Source organism: Platichthys flesus, chromosome 5 (genome assembly GCF_949316205.1).
Source record: "Platichthys flesus chromosome 5, fPlaFle2.1, whole genome shotgun sequence".
NCBI lineage: Eukaryota > Metazoa > Chordata > Actinopteri > Pleuronectiformes > Pleuronectidae > Platichthys > Platichthys flesus.
This window is the reverse complement of record NC_084949.1, coordinates 22,294,789-22,317,210: the sequence shown is the minus strand read 5'-3', so window position 1 is coordinate 22,317,210 and position 22,422 is coordinate 22,294,789. Positions and strand designations below refer to the sequence as shown.

Here is a 22,422-nt window from a genome sequence, read left to right as displayed (position 1 = left end):
CACACACACACTGACATGCACACATCAGCCCTTCCTCTCACCACTCCCTTCATACGTACCTTCCCTTCAGGCTTGTACCGGTGACCAGTTTCTCAGATCTTGTTTGAGCCGTCATGAGGAGACTGTTGCTGCTGGGGCTGTCGGCCTTCTGTCTGTGTGCGTTTGTCGCCGCCGCCGAGCATCGTGAGCGACAGGGCGACACATCTCTCCCCGAGGAGGACGGAGTCCTGCAGCTGAAGGAAGGGGATTTCAAAAGGGCGCTGAGAAAATACAAACAGCTCCTGGTGCATTTCTGTAAGTCACGATTGATCTTAACCTAAATGTTCACATAAAGGCTAAAGTTAAGAATCGCCACCACAGAGCAATTAAATGGATTGTAAGTGTATTTGCCTTAAAGCCAAATAACAACCTCACACTGCAGTATATTCATGTCCTTATTGCTGTGTGTTTGTGTGTGTGTGTGTGTGTGTGTGTGTCTGTCTGTGTGTTTCCATGTGCAGATGCTCCTCTGTCTGCAGAAAGCCATCGTGTATCAGCAGCTTTTAAAGGTGCAGCTGCGGAGCTCGAGGGGTCAGAGGTCAAACTGGCGGTCATCGATGTCACAAAGGAGAAGGAGCTGGCGAAAGATCTCAACGCCAAAGGTCCTCCAATAATCAGGCTGTACCTTGGCGGAGACAAACAGAACCCTGTCCCCTGCCCTGGTACGTGAAAGACACAGACATTATAGAGCACATTTGTGGAGCTGTAATTTGGGGCTAGGGTTAGGCCTCAGTTGTGCTCCTCTGTCAGTCGTCTCATTTTACATGAGAAACGAAATAGGCCAGCTTGGAACGTGTGAGTTCTGTGGTTTCTAGTTTGAGCCAGGCTAGCTGTTTCCCCTGGCTTCATGCTAAGCTAAACTAATCATCTCCAGCTCCACAGTAACAGGCACGAGAGAAGAATTGATCATGAACCTGTAGAGCCTGTTGAATCTTATTTGAATTTGCTATAACAAGGTTATTATCGTTTTCAGATCCTCTGAGCGCGGCGTCCATCCTGACCTGGCTGAAACGGAGGGCAGGATCTGCTGCTGACCTCATCACCAATCGTAGCCTATCAGAGGCCTCGGAGGAGCTGACGGTGGTCGGATTCTTTAAGGTGAAAATCTGCTGTTTTACTTTTATTTTTTGCTTTTGTGGCTTTGCTCAATTGTAACTGTGTGTACGTGTGTGTGTGTCTGTGTGTTTGTTTGTGTGTGTGCAATGTGTGTGTGATTGTGTGTGTGTGCAGGAGCTGGATCACGAGTACGTCCAGGTGTTCTACGCTGCAGCCATGGACCTTCCTGACGTCAGCTTTGCTGTGACACAGAACAACGAAGTTATCAGTGAATATGGTCTCACCCATGATGTTGTTCTGCTGCTCAAAAAGGTACTGATACACTCACACACACACACACACACACACCCACACACAATTTTTCTTCCGAAATGCATGAATCTCTACTATCTCTACACTATTTCAAGACCAGCTGTTTGTTGTACTCATACCTGTGCGTGTGTGTTTGCTTTTGTGTATGTGTGTGTGTGTGTGTGTGTGTGTGTGTATGTGTGTGTGTGTATGTGTGTGTGTGTGTGTGTGTGTTTGCTGCAGTCTCAGCTCATCCAGGCTTATAAAATGATGCCTCAGACATCTAAAGAGGAGCTGATCATCTTTATCACTGTCTACCAGATGGACCCAGTCACTGAATACACTGGAAAGGTATTAAGTGCATGTTGTATTCACACACACACACACACACACACAAACACACACACACACACACACACACACACACACACACACACACACACACTGTAACTGCTCCACTGCAGCTTGGAGCTGTTTTTTGGGTTTAAACTCACTGGGATTGTCTGTTAATATTAATATAATGGAATGTTTGACTTTCTATTTCGTGAATATGTCTGATGATCTGCTGCCTGTTTGCACATGTGATTCTTCTACAAATCTGTTCAGCTCTGCAGACTCTTAGGCTGTTTGAAGCATGTGTTGCTTAAATCAGGTAAATAACCGTGAAACAAACACAAGACGTTTTATCTTTGATTTGAATAAAACAGCAGAAATGTGGATCGTGAAGAGGATTTAAAAAAAACAATGGTGTGGATCCAGATCAGGCTTCGGATCTAGGAATTTTGTAACAATTAGTTTTTCGATGTTTCCACCAAATTTCCCAGGGAATAATTCATGGATCTCAATAAAAAAACCATGCACATGTATGGGACTGATATGTATGAGTGTGAGTGCTTTGGTGTGGCTTGGTTTATTGGCACTGTGTTTCCTCTGTAACATCTTAACATACAGTCTGTGATGTGGACTGGGTATACTCATGTTTAATTTATCTCTTGCAGACGGCCAATCAGATCTTAGGCTCTCCTGTGTTGAACCACGCCCTCCTGTTTGTTAACGCAAGCTCTGCCGACTTCAAAGAGATTCACTCTGCCTTTAACAGTGCTGCAGGGGCGTTCAGGCTGAAGGTACACACACACACACACACACACACACACACACAATATCTTTCAAACAGCAGCATTTGCCTACTTTGTTTGTTTTCCTTGTGTGTGTTCAGATTTTATTTGTTTGGGTGAACGTGTATGAGCCTCGTAATGGCCGGCTGATGGAGTACTTCAGAGTACGTGATTTTGAGGCTCCTATCATCCGATTGGTGAACCTGACAGACCATGTGACCTACCACCTGCCCTCTGACTCTTTGGACGTAGAGACCATAAAGACATTCTGTCAGTCCTACCTCGAGGGCAAAGCTAAGGTAACGCACACACTCCCAATCTGCTGAGTGGAACTGGGACGACAGGTGGAGCTGACGTTTTGAATGTGTCTGTGTTGATGCATCAGCCGAAGCTGCAGAGCGAGCCGGCACCTGACGGGTGGGACACAAGGCCGGTGAAGGAGCTGGTGGGGATGACTCTGGAGAAAGTCGCCTTTCACCCCAACAAGACTGTTTTTGTCATGTTCTGTACGTAAACACACGTTACACACGACACACCACAGGAAGCACAGATTCAAAGGTTACAAATCTCACCGTGTGCTCCTCAGATCTGCCGTACAGTCAGGAATCCAAGGCTCTGTTCCCGCTGTTGGAAGAACTAGCCGAGGCCTTGAAGGAGCGAGAGGACGTGGTGGTCGCACGGATCGACGCCTCCGCCAATGACATCAACCTGTCGATGCAGGGACGCTACCCGTCACTCGGCCTGTTCCCTGCTCTCTACGCTGAGAGGGTATGAAGCTTCTCTGGAGCAATGAAGAATCAGGGCGTTTTGGCCCAAACACAACTTGTGTTAAACCGTTCAACATTAACAAACTGCAGACCTGTGATAGTTGTTGTTTGATCTGTGTTCTCTTCAGATGGTGGTTTACAAGGGGAAAATGAAGGTGAAGGACCTGGTTAAGTTTTTAGATAAAGAGATGGCAAAAGCCAAAAAGGACAGAGTTAAGGTAAAATCATCTTCCTCGCCGGCTGAGCTGTTATGACGGTGTGAGAGTTTGTGTGTGTGTGAGTGTCAATTTGTGTGTGTGTGTGTGTTTTTGTGTGTGTGTGAGAGAGAGAGAGCTTCCTTTATTCTTTGTTAAAAATAAACCTGTCTCCTTTGTGTCTCCAGGAGGATGAAGACAGGGTGAAGTACATCGAGGCTGCGAAAGCTGAGGACGCGAAAAATGCAGACAAAACCAAAGAGGAGCTTTAATATCAGAACAAAGAGACGTGTGCATGTGTGTGTGTGTGTGTGTGTGTGTGTGTGTGTGTGTGTGTGTAGTTCTTTCTAAACATGAATCTTGTTTTATCCACTCAACCACACTGTCCTTAACCGTGTGTGCGATCAGGTCTAATAAAGTCTTCATCTGAACACTCTGATGGCTGAAAGGTTTTTCAGTTATTCCACCTCAGTGAGCTTCTGTCTGCAGGTCTCTGGAGTCGACCAGCCGCAGTAACCAAATCAAACCCACAGGCACAGGGAGAACATGCAAACCTGCCGTCCATTAAACAAGCAGCATTACAATGCCATGGAACAAAGAAGGAAGTGTAATCTTGCTCATATACAAACGATCAAAAACAATTGACATATTTCTCTTTTTACATTTTATATCATTTGTATGTGTTTGTGATTATATTTTTAGCCTCTGCTAAGGACGGTTTGTTTTCACTGTTTGCTGGTTGTTTTGTTTAATTGTTTGTGAGCAAGATTACACTAAAACTACAAAATGGATTAACACAGCACTTGATGGAAGGAAGAGAAAGAGCTGATTAGATTTTTAGAGCAGATCTAAATCACTTTTATCACTTTCTGTAACATTGGAGGGCTGTTTAACTGGGTTGAGTTTTATTATCCACAATGTAGAAAGATGTATTTGTCTCCACAGAAAAACAACATGGATTACAAATAAAACTCTTTATTTGTGTAAAGCACATAGTTTGATCTATTTGGATCACATTCCTAACATTGATCCTCTCAAAAACAACATTTTGTAAAAGGAATGATCGTGACACACTCTAAGAAAATCTGGTTCTGGAACCTTTTCTCGCTTAAGAATTTTTTTTTATGCCCAATTGTATTCTTTAGAGAACTCGTGGATAAATGGTTCTTTGAAGAATCAACAAGTAAAAGCTTCTTTGCAGAACCTAAAAGGTTTCCCTGCGGCATCGCAGCGAAGAACCACTTGGTTTTAACTTGAACCTTCTTTTTTAATGCACTGTGAGTTATATGATATAGTCTATATACAATTCTCATCAAGGGGATATGTAGGATATACAGCCTGAATCAATATACAATCACACATTTATCGTTTTGGAGGGGAACGATCTCCAGCACCGTGTTTCCATGAGAACCGACCGTCCACGCGCAGCAGCCTGCGCTCGGCTCCCGGTGACGCGCTGTGACTTCACTCGGAGCTGGAGGAGGAGGACGCCGCCGCTCCTCCGCTCGCTCACCGACTCCTCTCCTTGTCTCTGCGGGCGTCAGGCTGCACACACCCGGCGGGATGGAGCCAGCGGGCGCGTACGGCGCCGGGAGGGCCGGGAGCGTCTCCTTCGACCCGGTCGCTTTCTTCACGCATCCCCGGACCATCCTCCGACTGATGTCGTGGGTAAGCCTCCTGTGCACGGTGACTGTCGGTGGATGGGCCTGCACCCCCACCTCTGTCTGTCTCCCATTCACATGCTGCATGTAGCCTGCGGCTCCGGCACCGCTCCTGACATGAATGGAACCCAGTTTTCATAAAGGGATCTGTTGTGGTGCTAATGTCTCATGATGAACAGACCTGATCTCAGTGCTGCAGCTGCAGGTTGGAGCTGCAGCAGCACAAGGTGATTACCATATGTTTATCCGGGCCTCTTTGTGTCTGCGCTCAGCTTCAGCTTCAGCTTCAGAGGTGACACATCCCAGTGTCTGCATGTGAGTCACCACACAGACCTGTAATGTGCACCGAGGACACAACACAACAACCTGCTTCTAGGGAGACAAAGCGGGTTAACAGCCCCCCGGAGCTGGGTCTTATAATTCAACGCAGCTCGTAGTTAGTCAGAAGCAATTTTCCATTCACGATAGAGACAAAGCATCTGCAGTAATTTGGAATGATTAAGCTTTTCAGATATGAAAAGAACAAAGAGCAGGTCAGTATACAAAACTATGGAGACCTGAAAGATTCGGACCAGAACATTTCATTATTGATTTATTAAGTCTCAAACATCTGTGCAAATTAATTTGAATTGAATCAGCCTTTTATTTTCTCTGTTAATAGTTGATGTCTAGTAGCTTGCAATCTTCACCTTTCTGGGCTTTACTGGTGTCTCTGTGCACCAGCAGCTAAAAAGTTGCTCCATGGTTAAACTGGGGGTCAAAAAGTCACCATGGAAGCTTTCATATTTCAGCCGACATGATGCAAACACTCAAGGAGAGTTTTATTTTGAGACCCAACACAACATGTTTACCATTTTTGAAGTCAAGGGAAATTTGCTTGTGTTTTTCACCGAATAAAATATATTGAAAAATATATTAATATGAGAAAAGCTCAACATAATGAGTCTTTTCAGTCTTTTCCTCTATAATTACTTGGGATACAAAAAACACGGCTTTTAATACGATGAATCGTCCTCAGTTACCAGGAAATACTTTGTGGGAAGACACGCGGCTTGTTTGGTTTAATCACCGGTGGAAGTCTCAAAGTCCCTGAACTGCAACTGGCTCATTACCATTAAGAGTGAGTGGGAAGATGTTCTGTAATTTGGGTGAAGTGACCCTTTATTTGGTTAAATGGAGTTTCTTGATCCCAGCTTCACCAAACTGGACGACAGTTTATAGCGATGGCACGGCTGAATATGTATCACTCGGGGTAATTGGTGAAAACATGTTGTTTTTTATGGTTTGTATTTTGTCATTTTGGTGAACTAAACCTTTTTATTAAAGAGAAATGTCTGTTTGAATCGTCCCTCTACCTCTCATCCCCTCAGCCCACTCACACAGTGTTTGTATTGTGTGGCCTGTATGAGGAATGAGAGCTCATTCATACATCAGTGTGAGTTCACTCTCTCTCGCCCGTGAGATAATGACCCGGCCCACGTGTCTCTCCCCCTGCAGGTTTTCTCCGTGGTGGTGTTCAGCTGCATCGTGAACGAGGGCTACATCAACATCGGCAGCGAGCGGCTGCTCTGCGTCTTCAACAACAACGCAGACGCCTGCAACTATGGCGTCACTGTGGGCGTGGCCTGTTTCCTGGGCAGCATCTGTTTCCTGATCCTGGACGTTTACTTTCCCTCCATCAGCAACATCCGGGACAGAAGACGCGCTGTCCTGCTGGACCTCGTCTTCTCCGGTATGTATAAACACAAATGTCGTGGACGAATTGTCAAAGGTTTAGAAATAATCTAGACAGAAAATTTTAAACCCCAAATATTAAAAAAAGCAAATGAATACAACTTAAGTAGTGAAAATATGGAAGACAAAACTTGGACGAGATTAAAAACAGAATAAGATAAAGCGCAAAAAGGGAAACAGCTAGCCTGGCTATGTCTGACGGTATAAAAGTCGCCCACCAGCTCCACTCAAGCTGACAAATTACAACATGAAATCTGTTTGTTGAATCCACATGAAAATCTAAGTATGAAGGTGATGCATTATGGTTCCACGTGATTTTATGTTCTGTAGTTTCTGCTGGTCATCAACCTCGTGATGGTTAGTTAGCTCCTCCAAAGAGTCATCGATTTATAAAGTCTTTATGTTCTCTTTGTAATCGGCCTCGTCAGCGTCTATGAGACTAAATACCACAACATGTGTACAAACATTCACAAATAACTTATTTGATCCCTTTATTTTTCCTCTAGCGCCACCATGAGGTTAAAATGTGTGGTTTTCAGTAAAGCCTGTCAGAAGTATTGCCATCAGATTTGGCACAGACATTCCCTTTAGCCTCAAGATGACTTGTAGACCACTAACTTTTCATGTAGCGCCATCATCAGGTCAAACTTTCATTAGTTTACGACCGAACAACACAGAGCTGCTAATAGGATGCCTATTAGTTGTGTTGTTGTTGCTGTTTAGATGATTTTAACATTTTTATCGAATGAGCGGGTGTCGATCCATATGAGCCTTTTACAACCTAAAGCCCTAAAAGCCCATCTCCCTCCCCCCTTCAGGCCTCGCCAGCTTCCTGTGGTTCGTTGGCTTCTGTTTTCTGGCCAATCAGTGGCAGTCGACCTCCCCAGACGAGCTGCCATTGGGCCAAGGCTCCGACGCCGCCAGAGCCACCATCACTTTCTGCTTCTTCTCCATCCTCTCCTGGGTCTGTATGCTTATATCTGTGTTTACACCTACATCTGTGTGTGTACGTTCATGTGAATGTGTCATCATCATCCCCATAAGTGTGTGTGTGTTGTATTTTCAGGGTTATCTGTGTCTGCTGTCTATAAACACATGTAAGAGCATTACCTTCACGGAGGACGAGCAGTGGCTGCTGCCCAAGACCCTTCCCTCCCTCACTTTATTCTAACATAAAATATTTTCTCCATTAATCCTGGGGGAAAATATTCGGATATTCTTCACAGAACGAGTCAAACGAACAAAATCAATGTTCTTTTGACTTTGGATACTTTTTGGGGAAGTCCAGTCGATTTAAGGAGTTCAACTCAGCCTGTGAAAACACATGTTTAATGTCCTCTGGCTTTCTAAAGTCTGAGAACATGTGGTTGAGTGGGTTCACCCTCTATCGAGTCTATGCTTGGAGATTATAGTGTGTATTCATAAAAAAATAATGTGTTACAAAAAGGGAATGGAGCTTGTAAGATGAGGAGTTTACCAGGCAAGGAGGGATAATGCAAATTTTAAATATGGGAAATTGGGGATCCAGCATTTTTGAGTTTGACACAATAGCTACTCAAGGTCGCAAAAAGGTTCTTCAATCCTCCTTTCCTGTTTGTGCAACTGCACTAAAACTGCACGTGAGCTTCTCCACTGCAGGAACAGAAGAAACACAAGAAAAACAGAGCATTCTGTTCTCCATCCACATTGGAGATGAGTTTCTGGAACTCAATATCTGCAGGGCTCAGGGCTCAGGGCTCAGGGGGAAGGCTTATTAACCTTTGATTAACAAGTAAATGAGTCTAACTGGCGCATAACAATGTCAAGCGCCTTTATTTTTCATGTGCTGCAGCCCGGCGTTCCTTCCAGCTGACGCTATTAAAATGCTCACTCAACAAATCAGTAGTTTTCTCTCGGGCTCGGTCGGGTTCGGACACAAAATGGCTTCCGGAACCGCCCTTTAGTTTGTGTTTACTCTTCATCAGCAGGTCTTAGCATGTTTATCTGCCAAACCAAGATGGTGAACCCAGTAAATTCACTCCCTAAAGTTTAGACACACATCATTTAGGTATTTTTTTATAAAGTGGTGCGACACTTATCTAACATCTGACAATGTAAATAAATCAGTGTGTGATTAACAGCCTCTGCTATTACGTGTGTGTGTGCTTGTGTGTGTGCTTGTGTGTGTTTGTGTTACTAACAGACCGTGCTGACGCTGAGCGCACTGCGACGCTTCCTGACCGGCAGCAAAACAAACCTGTTCACATGGCAACATCTGGAGACCGCCCCGGGCAACGCTCGTGCTACACCGTATCCCATCGCCAACGGTGCCACCATAGTGACCACCAACCCCTACCAAGCCCCGCCCTTCACTGAGACCCTGGACCCGCAGAAACTCACACAGCAGAGACCGATGGCCCCCGCCTTCTAGAGACAGACACATGGACAGAGAGAGAGAGAGGAGGTGTGAGATGATCCACGCCTCACGGACAACTTCCTGCCTCGCTGTTTTGTAGCTTTCCATTCTCTCCTGGGACTGGTGGGACTGGGATTGGTGGGATTTGGGGGGTCATGTGATGTACGGTCTAGTTTCACCATGTCAACTGCTGGCTGAGCTTAGTTGTGACTTCTCTGTGTCATGAATACCGTCTAATGTTCCTGCAGACACACACACACACACACACACACACACACACACACACACACACACAGCCGCACTGAAACCACAGCTGTACTCACTCACACCTGGAAACAGACCTACGGGTACACCTGGACACACATGTTTATACACCTGGAAGGATACACACACACACACACACACACCTTGACTGCATGTTCAAATGGTGAAGTGCAGATTAACATAGATGTAGATCAGTGATGACGTTGCCAAATTAAAGGACACAAGGTCTTATCTATGGTGTATTGACAGTTCTGTTTGCCCTCAGCCTTTCTCTCCAATCACAAGCTGCCCTGCAGAAACGTGGCCTCCCATTGGCTGAAATTGACACAGTCGGGCGCCTTGACCAATAGATGTGAGCAAACAAGTGAGGGGGGAGGGGGTTGGGGATAGAACTTGCTGGAATTGGTACATTTTCTTGGCAGGGAAATAAAGGCAGGCCGGCTTAATGCATTCTGAACGCTATAGTGTTCCAGTGTGAAATATTCATGTGATTAAATATTTTATTGTGATATGCTGAAGTGGAATAATGAAGTATGGAAAATAAAACCTATCCAGCACCACAAGCACTAACAGAGCTGCGGGTCTGCCTTTGTTCCCGTCGCATCGTCTTTAAATAATTTCTGTCTTTTTTTGCATCGTGCAACGTGAGAATCTGTTTTTAACATAATTACGTATCTTGACGTGGATCCGCGTGAATCCACATCTGCTGGAGGACTATAATTAGAGAGGGCACTCGAGTTATGAGGAATTGATTAGCAGCAGCAGGCGACAGCTGTGTGTGAGCTTTATTTTTAGATTAAACCGCTCACATGTTGAAGGTCCACAGCCGCTCCCACTGCGTGAGGGTTTGAATCTCTTTCTCCGGGGCGAGAGGACGGAGTCAGAAGCAAGGTCACAGAGTCGAGTGAAAGTCAGAAAGGAAGTGGTTTTATTCCAGCACTGTCCAATCATGTTGCTGCAGGTGAGCTCACTGTACATCCTTTCCCTGCTTCTAACAATCTGCAGGAACATTATATATATATATTTATATTTATAATATTATAAACATTTGCATCATCCAGAGTCATCACGAGCTTCTTCATCATTCTGTAACACTAACGTCATCCGTCCTCGCAATCCAGCACCTGCAGATAAAAGGACATTCAGAACTGTAGGAAGTTTCCTTTGAAGCTCTCATCACATCGCCGCCGTGTTAATAAAATATAGTGTCAGCCTTTTTTTCTACAAAGAGTTTACACACTGTTATATCACCGGAATAAGCCCTTCAGTGCATCTGCTTCAGTCGCCATTTCACCTTGCAACCCCCTTTAATACAGCTTTATCTCCACGAACATCCGCCAGCCCCCACGTCAGCTCTGGCTTCTGACAGCAGGGGGCGACCTTACGTCTGCAGGCCTGTGATCGCGTGCCTCACACTCACCTGCGTCTGATCTACCTCTACCCTGAGAATACTAAGACAGAGAAAAGCAAAGTGGAAGGAGGGGAAGTGAGAAAACTAACATTCAAAGAGGTGGGAATTGGGAGGAAGCGAGGTAGAGACTAATAAAGCCTAGGTCACACTACAGGAATTCAGCTTAGAGGCTGGAACAGCAAATCATTTTTGGGTGGTTTCAAGCATGGAGGAAAAAATCTGAGAAAAATAAAGGAGATATTGAGGTTTGCTTAGACTTTGATCTGAGAATGATCGAGCTGCAGCCACTGGCAGTTTACTGCAGGTCAAGAGGTAAAAGAAGTTATAATAGACGTCCTATTTAACAGCTAAAAACTCCACTGTACAATTAGTTTTTCAGTTTTTTAAGAATACGTATCTTATAAAATGATTTGTAGAAGTGTGCAATTACAAATTAAGCAATTTCATATAAAAAGCTTTAATGTTTGTAAGTTTATTCATTTAAAAATCCTTTTTCCTTTGTCAACTGAAACCTTCATTTCTGCACCACGCAGCAAGAAAGAGACTTCAACACTTAGTCAACTGTTCTGTAAAATGTTATGCAGCATAATTGATGCTGATTGTAGATGCAGCACAAGTGATGATCTGATGGTAGCCGCCTGAATTTTAATAATTCAACTGAATTCAACATTAATTTTAATAATGAATGAGAAATCGCCTTGGGTTGGAAGACAATGTTTTTTTTAGAGAGTCCAACAATTAATCTGCAGATTAAACGAAGGGTTGGTGAGTTGTTTAAAAATAACATTTTTAACTTATCCGTTGAAATACTCTGTTCGTCGTAAGAGCCACCATTAAATAAAATCGTCAGAGAAATAAAAGAAACTAAAAAAGCTGGTGTCTGTGGCCTTCGGAGGACTGGAATAGACACAACCAATTATTTCATCGGGGCAGAATCAACCTGCACTCGCGCTCTCGCTGTGAGTGAGTCATGACTTCTGGTCGTTACCAGGCCGTGAGCGTGGATGTGTTTTGGAGACGCAGCTTCGCCGAGGGGCCCGACAGGAGAAGGTTGGGATGTATCGGTTGCATATTTTCAAAGTGTAGCCTGCCTCCCTTAGCTTTTCCAGGATTACCAACCCAAGCTTTAATCGATACTCCAAATAATCATTGTTTGAAGTCCCTATCTTTTCTGTCTCCATGTCTATAAGCAGTAACCTTATTGGGATCTGGTCCTGTACTCTGACCTAGGCTTGAGATGCGAGGCTCGGGATGAGAGTGGGGTTAGAAGGAGGAGCGCAAGCAAGGGTTAAGTAAGTGTTGGGGTAAATATCGCAGGAGAGAGAGACTACTGTGTCTGAACTAAAGCTAGGACTATGAGGGAAGAAACGGAATCGTCTCCTTGTGTGCATCTAGTGTGCAAAGAGCACAACGGGATGCAAGTCTTTGAACACACTCATACATCATCACAGTCTGAATGAGTTCATCTGAAACACCCCGTGAATATCCTGTGATTGGACGGGACGAGGCGAGGGGCGTGGCCTGAAACAGGAAACCAGTAATCCTTCCTGTTTTGGATTGCGACTCCCGCCCTTCTCGTGCGCTCCAGCTCCAGCAGCACACGTGTCTCCTTCATTTTTAAGAGAATAACCAATCCATCAACCGGTCGCTGAGTTCAGTCGTCCACGGAGCTTCCCTCTCCTTGATTGGGCGAGAGGCTCGTGGCGTCAAAGGAGAGAGTTCGCCTCCTCAGATCAACATTGCTGTCCATCAGCTGGGTTGCCATCCTGACCGGCTCCTCTCCTGGCGGCGGGCTCATCCTCTGCTTCCTCTTCCTGCCCAACACCGGGGACACTGATTGGCTCCTGTGCTCTGCAGGGCTCGGGTCGAGGTGTCTGGTTTTGTGTGAAGAGCTGGGAGGGAGTTGTGTGTGTGAGTCAGTGTGACCAGAACTGTTAATGCGGCTGACCTCCTCGTCAGCGTCGTCCACCTGTGGCCCCGTGCCGGAGCCGGGGCCAAAGCTGGGGCCTCTGGAGCCACAGAGCGGAGCTGATGGGGTGGACTCGCCGCCGGAAACCTTCAGACTGGAAAAGCTCTGCTGCCTTTGCTCCACACCTGCGTCAGGCTGCGAATCGGCCTGCTCAGGTGCATGTTCTCGTCCGTTGGTTTCACCGTGGCTCCGGCTGGGGCTGCGGCTCGAGATGACCCTCTGGGGGTGGGCGTACTTCAACGTGTGCACACTCGACGATCGCTGGCGTTGTGGCGTGGAAGAGACGGTGGGCACAGTAAGGTGAGGCTCTGCCAGATTGTCTGCTGAGCCGTGATCCAGAGAATCACCGCGCACGGCCTCCTGCAGAAACAACACAAGCACAAACACACTGAGTACCATGTGATAACTCAACACACCTGAAGAATTGAATCTGTCAATTAATTAAATTAAGACAATAACAATAAAAGTTAACCTGGATCGAAAGGTTAAACAATGTATTTTCATTGAACATCATCACATCCTGTGCATTAGAACAATCTTGTGATGATTCATGATGTGGTACAGAGAATTTGTGGTCTTGCAATCCAACGCAGCCACATTACTAAGCATGGAGCAGAATCAATAATACTTGTATATTCTTAATTAAGCTTAAGTTTTTCTACGTCCCGTTCACCCTCTGGCCTCTCTTCTAATCAGCTGTGGGGTGTTTGCAGTTATCCAATCAGATTTGTTCCCATGATCTCAATCAGCCAATCACTACAAATCTGTCATTTCCCCTCCTTTGTTTAAGATTCTGCAAACGTGGCCATTTCTCCTCCAATTCCAGGCATCATCAATTTCCATCACCAAACCATTGCCTTGGTTTGTTTAATCCATCACGGTGAACACCTAATTCTTAATTTAATTTAACTGGCTTCATTTTTAACAGAAAGAGGTGAAAAGTCTGCACCTCATCACCATTCAATACAAATACGGCTTTGTGTTACATCCCTCACAGGTTTATGTCTGTAACCACTAAAATATTTTGATGATTGTTGTTATTTTCTCTTGAATTTATGTAAATCATTTAATAATTTAAAGGTTCTTTTGGGATCTGACACATTTGCTGTTATAGTATTATATCTGTTCTTCTTTTTCTAATTCTGAGTGCAGATTGGTTTGGTGGTAATGAGTTGGGACTAAATTTCCAAAATAATATATTTAAATAATCAAAGTAAATACATATTTATAGTATTTAGGAGAGAAGAGAAGAGAAGACGTGAGAAAAGAAGAGGTGAGAAGAGAAGAGAAGAGAAGAGAAGAGAAGAGAAGAGAAGAGAAGAGAAGAGAAGAGAAGAGAAGAGAAGAGGATTTAAGAGGTGAGGAACACCCACCTGTCTTCGTAGCTGTCTGCTGGAGGTGTGGAAAGAAGCTGGTCTCCTCTGGATTGAACTGTCGGGGACGTAGGAGGGACTCAGCATGTTTCGGTCCAAACTGTCTTCAGGACTGAGCCAATGAGAGGGATGTCTGCTGGCGCTGTGGGTGGGACTCAGTCTGAGGGACGGGTGTCTGTCTATACTGTGACTGGACATGAGTCTGGGCCGGTCTGCGTTATGGTCCTGGCTCAGCCTGTATCCGTCCATACTGTGAGCAGAGCTGAGTCTGTGTCTGTCTATCCGATGTGCCGGGCTGAACCTGTATCCGTCTATACTGTGAGCTGAGTTCAGTCTGTTCATCCTGTGAGCGGGACTGAGCCTGTGTCCCTCCGTGCTGTCGGCCGGACTGAGTCTGTGCGGGGAGTGTCTCTCGGTGCTCTGGGCCGTGCTGAGGCAGATCATCGGCCTCGAGCTGCGGCCGGTTCCCAGCGTGGCGTGGCTGATGGCGGGCAGAGCTCCTGGAACCTGCAGCATGGAGCCGCCGCTGCTGGAGGTCAGAGACGACATGGAGCCTGCAGAAGATAACGTTCACAGTAGATAATCGCATAGATGACAGGAACTCAACAGAATAAGGTAGAGCCATAATCCGTTTTTGTGGCTCTCAGTGTATTTACACAAACATAAAGACATAAAGTAAAAAGGTTGTGAATGAGCCCCTTTTGGGGGGGTTTGTCCATCCCACTCGAAATGTCCTTGCTATTCCTTATTTTGTAATATACTTCAATCTAACTCTAAAACACAAGTACACTTAAAAACTCCCTATTACTCTGTTTTGATGAGTCGATTCTAGCCAAGCTGTTCTAAAGCTACTCTGGGATAGAACCACCAGCACTTAAAAATAAGTCTACCAATTTACTTTATGTTCAATTTGTCAACATTATGAAAACCGCATCTTATTCTATCAGGTTCTGTAATAGCAGAGTCACTCACTTGTGCCACATCACACCCCAGCTGCCTTTTGAAGCTATTTGTGGAAGCAATAATCTTTACAGCAATCAGTTAGTGGTTATGGCACAGTAAAAAAAAACGCTGCCTTAATTGAATGGGCTATAAATAGCGTAAGTACCTGAGTAGCTGTAGCCGGAGTAAACCTCGTGGCCAACGGGAGGATGGGGGGAGCATCTGAGTGGCTGCACGTAGCTGTCGCTGGGGAGAGACATCATGCGTCCCATGCTCAGCAGGTTGCCTTGGGAACACTCCTCATCCTCGACCTGCACCTGCCACATGAGATCATCATTGTCAGTGACCCCCCCCCCACACAGCTTCCACGCGTGCAAGAATATGAAAACACGGCGAACGTCACCTGAGCAGGTGCGTCCACGTTCGGCCCCGGGGCTCCGCTCAGAGACACCGCGCTGAGCCGTCGGTTGGCCTCCTCCCTCTCCTCCCTCTCCTTCCTCTCCTCCTGCTCCTTCTTCTCCTCCCGCTCCTTCTTCTCCTCCATCTCCTCCAGCTGCGCCTCCTTGTTGCTCTCCTCCAGGTGCTTCATCAGAACGGCCACGACCACGTTGACCAGCACGAACTGGGCCGTGAGGACGAAAGTGACAAAGTAAATGGGGGAGATCAGGGGCAGGTAGGTGAGGCAGTGGCGGTCCTGCGGGCGGCACTCGCGCAGAGTGTCCTGGAGGACGGTGATAAGAGGAGAGGACCAACGTTATGTATGAAGCAATAAAGGAAGCAGATAAAGGGATTAAGGTGATATTCAGGTCTTTTCACAAGGCAGGCTGTATTTTCTCTCCTCTCCAACAGGGGGGGATGTTGATCTGAGCGTGAAAGGACCTTGAGCCTGTCAAAGAAGAATAATACGCCCTCCTAACCCTCTAATATCAGCAGCTCTTAGTCTGTCGTAAAAGCAGTGATCTGCTCTCCTCTTAATGCAACACCTGTCTCATAACTGATACTCTGCATATGCCTGTGCATATGCCTGAAATGCTCCAGAGAGAGAGAGAGAGAGAGAGAGAGGAAATAACCTTCATAATCCCATTCCAGTTGTCCCCGGTGGACACCCTGAAGAGCGTGAGGAAAGCCATGCCAAAGTTGTCGAAGGTGGCGTGGCGACTCAGGCCCTCGCACGGGTTCTCCTCGGAACACTCTGAAAGAGGGCGAGGAGAGGGAGAGAGCGTGAGAGGCGTTGAGCTCGAAGGAGGAAGAACGAGGGGAGAGAAGAAAGTGTGTGTGTAGATTAAAGCACTGATGAGAACATTGATTCTACATCGACATAATTAATGTATGCAACACAACAAAATGTATTCATGTTACGTAATCCACGTGTATCTCACCAATGTCAGCTGAGGCACGCACGCACGCACGCACACACACACACACACACACACACACAGACATCTGCAAATCAGCACTGATTTATATGCATGCACACACTCGCACACACACACACACACACACACACACATGCATGCACATACACGCGCACACACACTAACCCAGTTTTCCAAAGAGCTCAACTCCCAGAGCTGCATAGATGAAGAACAGCAACATGAAGAGCAGACCCAGATTCCCCACCTAGACGGACATATTACACGCACACACAGATATATACAGTGTATGATCCACAGAGAAAAAGACAAGTACAGTATACAGAGAGAGAGAGAGAGCAAGAGAGAGAGAGAGAGAGAGAGAGAGAGAGCGACGCAAACATGCAAACAGATAGAAGAGAAGCCATAGACCACGACTGCAAAGCCTTACTGGATTGATGTTTACTACTTCTTAGAAACTAACAGGAGCCGTCGGGATACCTGGAGTTGAATCATATCTCAGATTTCAGTTTCAGAAACACAAGGTACACTTTTCACAGACTGGATCCAGTTCTGATGAACGACAAACATGTTTGTGTGTTCAAAAAGTGGCAGCGAGCAAATTCACATGGAACTGACTCGCCTTCCCTCGTAGAGAAGTCTAGTGAGATGATGCAGACATGAAGTGCACTTCAGTGGAGACGCCACTGCAGAGGGTTCAATCCCCTTGTGTCGCTCGAGGTCCCTACTGGTTTTTAAAGAACAGCTGTGTTTGCCTGTGAAGCTCTGTGTGATTCTGGATTAACCCATTCCAGTTGGAGAGGAGATCTCAAATGGTTCCACCTCAGAACTGCACCTCAAACAGGTTTTTAAATGTGTGCTTGCCCTGCACAGCCTGTTTTTTCTTCTTCTTGTTTACCGTGCACCACACTCCCTGCACTTCCTGATGCCTCGTGCTATGCACCACATCCAACGTCATACCTGACTGTTCTCAATTCAATTCCATTTTATTTGCCTTTATTGGGACTTTTCATATTAAGGTCAAGACCTTATAAAATGATAGAGAAACCCTAATAGTTTCTTAAACGAGTTAGCACTTTGGTCTCTGCTATTCATCAATCACTGCTCGTTTAATATTCAACAAGAGCAGCGTTACCAGATGCCCGATAATCATTTTGCCCTCTGTACGATCAAGATTGATAAAATTCTCCTAATCTACCATAATTTCCTAATTAAGTGACAGTATTCAGAGCTATAATAATCGATAATGAAAAATATGGATCCTTCGCCTGTGATTATGAATGCTTGTTGTGTACGTTCATAATTAGTTATCAACACAGCAGAAGGTCCTTTAAGATAGACGCCACTGCCCTAGCTTTGCAGGTATATCATCATAAACCAAAGAGTTGAAAATGTTAAATACTTAAACTGATGATACTTCTAGATAAAACGTTAATGGACTAAAGAAGTTTTCACAGCTCGCCTTGTGAGGACATGAATGTTCTGGCAGTAACTGAGATATTCTAGTGTTGACCGAAGAGGTTCAGCAACCAGTCGACACTACCAGCCACGGAGTAGAGCTAACTAAGGTTTTCCAGGACAGTGCACTTCAGTCCTAGCTCATGAATTTCTGGTTGAGACCAACAATAGCACTGCATCAAAAACAAAGCATCATCAATGAGACAGGAGCCGCTGCAGAGGGCTCCAGCAGGGAGAGGAAGAATCACTCATGCTGCTGCCGCCATCCAGAAATCCTCTCTGCTTGTAGCATTCCGCTAATTTTAGTCTCCAGCTCACAAGCAGCGAAAAGCAGCGGAGAGAAATACTGCAGCCGTTACAACTTGACAGCATTTTACAAGCCTGCCTCAGAGGACAATAAATTGCTGTGTGGTGTCTCCGTGTGCGATAAGACTTCAACTGGACTTTCATATTTCATCTTCTCACGGACGCCGTGTATGAAAACAACCGGAGCAGCCAAGAAGCTATGTGCCATAAAGTTACAGTTTAACTGGTGATAAATGGAGGAATTAGCATTTAGCCTGCAGCTAAACACGCGGATGACTTAGTGCTTGTTGAGTGGTTATTTGGGGTCTCCGGGGTTAACACCAGCGGGCTGGGAAATCAGTGATGTCAGTAAATCATGGGGGAGGCGGTCGGTGCCAGGCCTCATAAATTGCTTAATAAAAACAAGCTGTCTGCATTTCATCAGATCTGGAAACCAGGCGGGGACTTGAACAAACCTCCTTTGTGTTGTAGCATCAGTGCGGCCTCTTACCTGAGGCAGGGCTTGCATCACAGTGTCCAGCAGGGACCTCATCCCTGTCGCCATCTTCAGGAGCTTCAGCACTGAAACATTACAACGTGTCACTGACATATCATTCTGTTTGTGTGTGTGTGTGTGTGTAGCATTTTTTGTTTTTGTTTGTGTCACTGTGTGTGTGTTTGTACCTCGTGTTATCCTCAGGACTCTCATGATGCGTATGATGGTCGGGTTAATGGGCAAGGAAGCACTCAGGTCGATTTCCTCCAACGCGATTCCCATGAGGGACAACAACACAATGGCAAGGTCCAGCTGGTTCCATCTTCACACACACACACACACACACACACACACAAAAAATGTCAGTTTGCAGATGCTGTATGTCTCGACTCGTCTTTGTGTTCATGCGAGGGCGTGATTACCTCTCTTTGAAAAAGCGCCGCAGGCCGAAGGCGATGAGTTTGAGGATCGTCTCGATTACAAAAACCACCGTGAAGACATAATTGCAGTACTTCAGAATTTCCTCGAAGTACTGCAGGAAGAGCACACACACGCAAACACACACACACACACACTTCAAACACTGTAGCTGTACTGTCCCACCGCCTCATTACTATGGTTCTAGGACAGGTGGGAGAAGGTGTTGCCATGGTTACCTTAGGCTGGTTGTAGTGTTCCATGCTCATGGTGATGAGGTTGGTGAAGATGATGATGGTGATGAAGAGGTCCAGGTAGTGGCTGGTGCACACGGTGTGGATGGATCGACGCAGCGGGGAGTAGTCGGAGTAATATGGTTTCTCCTGGGCCCCTGTGTCGCACACACACACACACACACACACACACACACACACACACACATTTGGTCATTAAAACACTTCTGAATTAAAAATATGATATGGGCTATGAAGTCATTGATGAGGTGGTTGCCAAGTGGCGCACTGCTGTGAGTGCGAGTGAGTGTGCCTGTGTGGTTGTGTGTGTGTGTGTGGTTGTGTGTTTGTGTATGTGTGTGTGTACAGACTAAAACTGCCACCTCAGGAATTCAATCCTATCCATCACCCATGCACACACTGCATGGCACCTCAAGGTGTCTTCGGGCAGAAACCCTCGCTGTCTGCTGCCAGACAGTAAACTGACAAAGGGGAAAGCAATACTAGAGATTACACTGCAGTGAGAGAGAGAGAGAGAGAGAGAGAGAGAGAGAGAGAGAGAGAGAGAGAGAGAGAGAGAGTGCAATGGCAATAAGTGAGAGTTATATAGGTTAAAAGTTTACAGGTACTCTACAACGCTATTTACTATATTCTCTTGTATAAATTAGGTCATGGGGCTTTTTTCATGGTTAGGACCCTTAGTTTAAGTTAAGGGGAAATCTTAACGCTACAGGGAGCAATGTTATTGGACAATAAATTGCTTCCAACTTTGCAGTATCATATTTCCTGAGTCAGGTCAATAAAAGGATGTTTTATTTCCAGAGCCGGGCTCCACAGGGTCTTGACCTCTGCCACCTCCGACACCTTTGGGACAAACTGCAAACCACATCACGTTTCCAGTGTCCTCTGGATGCAGTCGTTCTGATCTGCTCTTCAGCTGCCACATTTCTAGTATTTTATTTTAGGCTTGACTGACCTTATTGCCTATATGATGTAAATTAAACTGAGCAGAAACACTGTGTCTCTTCCTCAGCAGAAGGGATAGAAAACACAAAACCTTGTCTGGATGAATGTAACGACAAAGTCCATAACTACAGAAGGCTTCATAATATACGATGTGACGTTAATGTCGGTTTTCAATAAACTACAGGAACATTTACTGCAGGGACACGGACGACTCCATTGAATTAGACCCGATGTGAAATGGAAGGAGCCACAAATAAAAGCGAGGTGTCCTCGTCATTGTCAGAGTCATCATTGATGCTCCTGCAGATGTTGTGTAGCCAATATCAATTCAGCCCTGAAAATAATGATCCCGAAGCTGAAAGGAAAAGTACAGACTGTATGTCTGCACTTTTCTCCCACTATCTAGAAATGATGCAAAAAAAATATCCTGGATCCAGACGCTGCCATTCAGCTGTCAAATAGCATCAAACAATATGTAATAAAAAAAATTGTGAAAAGAACGACTTTGACCTTTTATAATTTGGCCCATGTCCAATCCACTAACATGGAGAAGACGCTCTAGGGGAGCTGGCAAATCCAAATTCATGTGAAACACCTCCACAGAAAAGTTGAGTGTGTTACCGAAGCAGATTGACGCCCCCCCCCCCACCCCCATTTTTGTGATGATCTGGTGTCCACATACTTTAGGCCATATACTGGTTTCCCATTCCCCAGCCCCCCCGTTCCCCTTCCTCACTTCTCCTCCTCTTCTCCAGGCGCTTCTGTCGCTTCTCCTCCCTCACCCGCGCCTCCTCCTCCTCCTGCTGCTGGCGACACTTGTGGAAGTTTTCCACCACCACGCCCACAAACATGTTGAGCACAAAGAAGCTGACGATGAGGAGGAACGAGATGAAGAAGAGCAGCATCCACGGGTCGTTGTTTCTTATTGGCTGCAGCAGAAGATAAGACAGAGAGAGAGAGAGAGAGAGAGAGAGAGAGAGAGAGAGAGAGAGAGAGAGAGAGGAAAGAAGAGTTGCGTGGAGGTAGCGTGGGGACAAAAAGGAGAAAGGGGGAGAACCAGAGAGTTAGGAACAAGGGGTGAGGTGGGGGGGAGAAGAAGAGGAGAGAGCATAAACAAGAAGACAATGTAAGTAATGAGTCAGCAGTGAAACTGCCAGCCCTGTCAAGTCACATCTATTTATCCATCTGCCTTCTCTCTCTCTCCGTGCACCTCCTCTCGCTCCTGAAATATTCCCCCTCTCCCGAAATATTTCCCCCCTTCTGCTCGAAAAACGAAACACAAGATTAAATGGAGCCTGAGTCTGACACACAACACAGAGAAACACAAAATACACGGGATTAACACTTTTTGTGTCTCCTCATTATTCACTTCACACAGACTCCTCTCTCACGCTGTGTATGTGTATGTGTGTATGTGTGTGAGTGTGTGTGTGTGTGTGTGTGTGTGTGTGTGTGTGTGTGTGTGTGTGTGTGTGTGTGTGCACGCTCTCACCTGCTGATCCACTCCGACAGAATCCAGGCCATCATACATGATGCTGACCCAGCCGTCTTTACACGACAGGACAAACAGTGACATCAGCGCCTGGAGGAGCGAGACACATGTAAACCAGCGTCATGCCATCAATCAGTCTGAGCGGGTGTCAGTGATGGATGAGTGTGTGTCTTTCTTATGGGGACAAAAAGCAAGCCCCCATAACGTTAGTCATTATATTTAAGGGTGTAAATATATTTCTGTCAGTTTTTGTGTTTGTGTTTGTGTGTGTGTGTGTGTGTGTGTCTGAGACCTGTCCCAGGTTGTCAAAGTTGTATTTCCGGCGGATCCAGCGGTATCCTGCGCTCAGACACTGAGTCTTATTGGTGATGTTTGTGATGTCGAGTCCATCGCAGTAGAAGAACTTCCCCTTGAACAGCTGCAACCAGACAGATGTGTGCACAGATAACAACAGATGAGGATTGTGTACTTGTGTACAGCAAAGTGCTGAG

At 45.8% G+C, this 22,422-nt stretch overlaps 3 protein-coding genes across 3 annotated transcripts in view; 2 read left to right on the top strand and 1 right to left on the bottom strand.

Moving 5' to 3' along the window:
- Positions 1-44: 44 nt before the first annotated feature.
- zgc:136472 (uncharacterized protein LOC678514 homolog) lies at positions 45-3,898 on the top strand. The gene is made up of 11 exons (XM_062388023.1): positions 45-294; positions 501-701; positions 1,013-1,137; positions 1,270-1,407; positions 1,630-1,737; positions 2,385-2,510; positions 2,603-2,800; positions 2,887-3,007; positions 3,088-3,269; positions 3,397-3,486; positions 3,651-3,898. Exons 1-11 carry the CDS (start codon positions 114-116, stop codon positions 3,732-3,734), a joined length of 1,554 nt encoding a protein of 517 aa, XP_062244007.1. The 5' UTR covers positions 45-113; the 3' UTR covers positions 3,735-3,898.
- Positions 3,899-4,934: 1,036 nt separating this feature from the next.
- LOC133953932 (synaptogyrin-3-like) lies at positions 4,935-10,068 on the top strand. The gene is made up of 4 exons (XM_062388112.1): positions 4,935-5,130; positions 6,621-6,855; positions 7,676-7,821; positions 9,040-10,068. Exons 1-4 carry the CDS (start codon positions 5,026-5,028, stop codon positions 9,265-9,267), a joined length of 714 nt encoding a protein of 237 aa, XP_062244096.1. The 5' UTR covers positions 4,935-5,025; the 3' UTR covers positions 9,268-10,068.
- A 353-nt stretch (positions 10,069-10,421) lies between these two features.
- The window catches only part of LOC133954392 (voltage-dependent T-type calcium channel subunit alpha-1H-like), a 47,783-nt gene continuing 35,782 nt past the window's right edge, over positions 10,422-22,422 (bottom strand). Inside the window, exons 23-35 of the mRNA XM_062388791.1 lie at positions 22,224-22,349; positions 21,932-22,021; positions 21,176-21,368; positions 19,480-19,631; positions 19,246-19,355; positions 19,012-19,145; positions 18,839-18,909; positions 16,753-16,831; positions 16,282-16,403; positions 15,615-15,932; positions 15,378-15,528; positions 14,270-14,823; positions 10,422-13,256 (exon numbers count right to left, since the gene is read on the bottom strand). Of these exons, the coding sequence (XP_062244775.1) occupies positions 12,582-13,256; positions 14,270-14,823; positions 15,378-15,528; positions 15,615-15,932; positions 16,282-16,403; positions 16,753-16,831; positions 18,839-18,909; positions 19,012-19,145; positions 19,246-19,355; positions 19,480-19,631; positions 21,176-21,368; positions 21,932-22,021; positions 22,224-22,349 (2,775 nt within the window). The 3' untranslated portion in view covers positions 10,422-12,581. The remainder of the gene's footprint in view (positions 13,257-14,269; positions 14,824-15,377; positions 15,529-15,614; positions 15,933-16,281; positions 16,404-16,752; positions 16,832-18,838; positions 18,910-19,011; positions 19,146-19,245; positions 19,356-19,479; positions 19,632-21,175; positions 21,369-21,931; positions 22,022-22,223; positions 22,350-22,422) is intronic.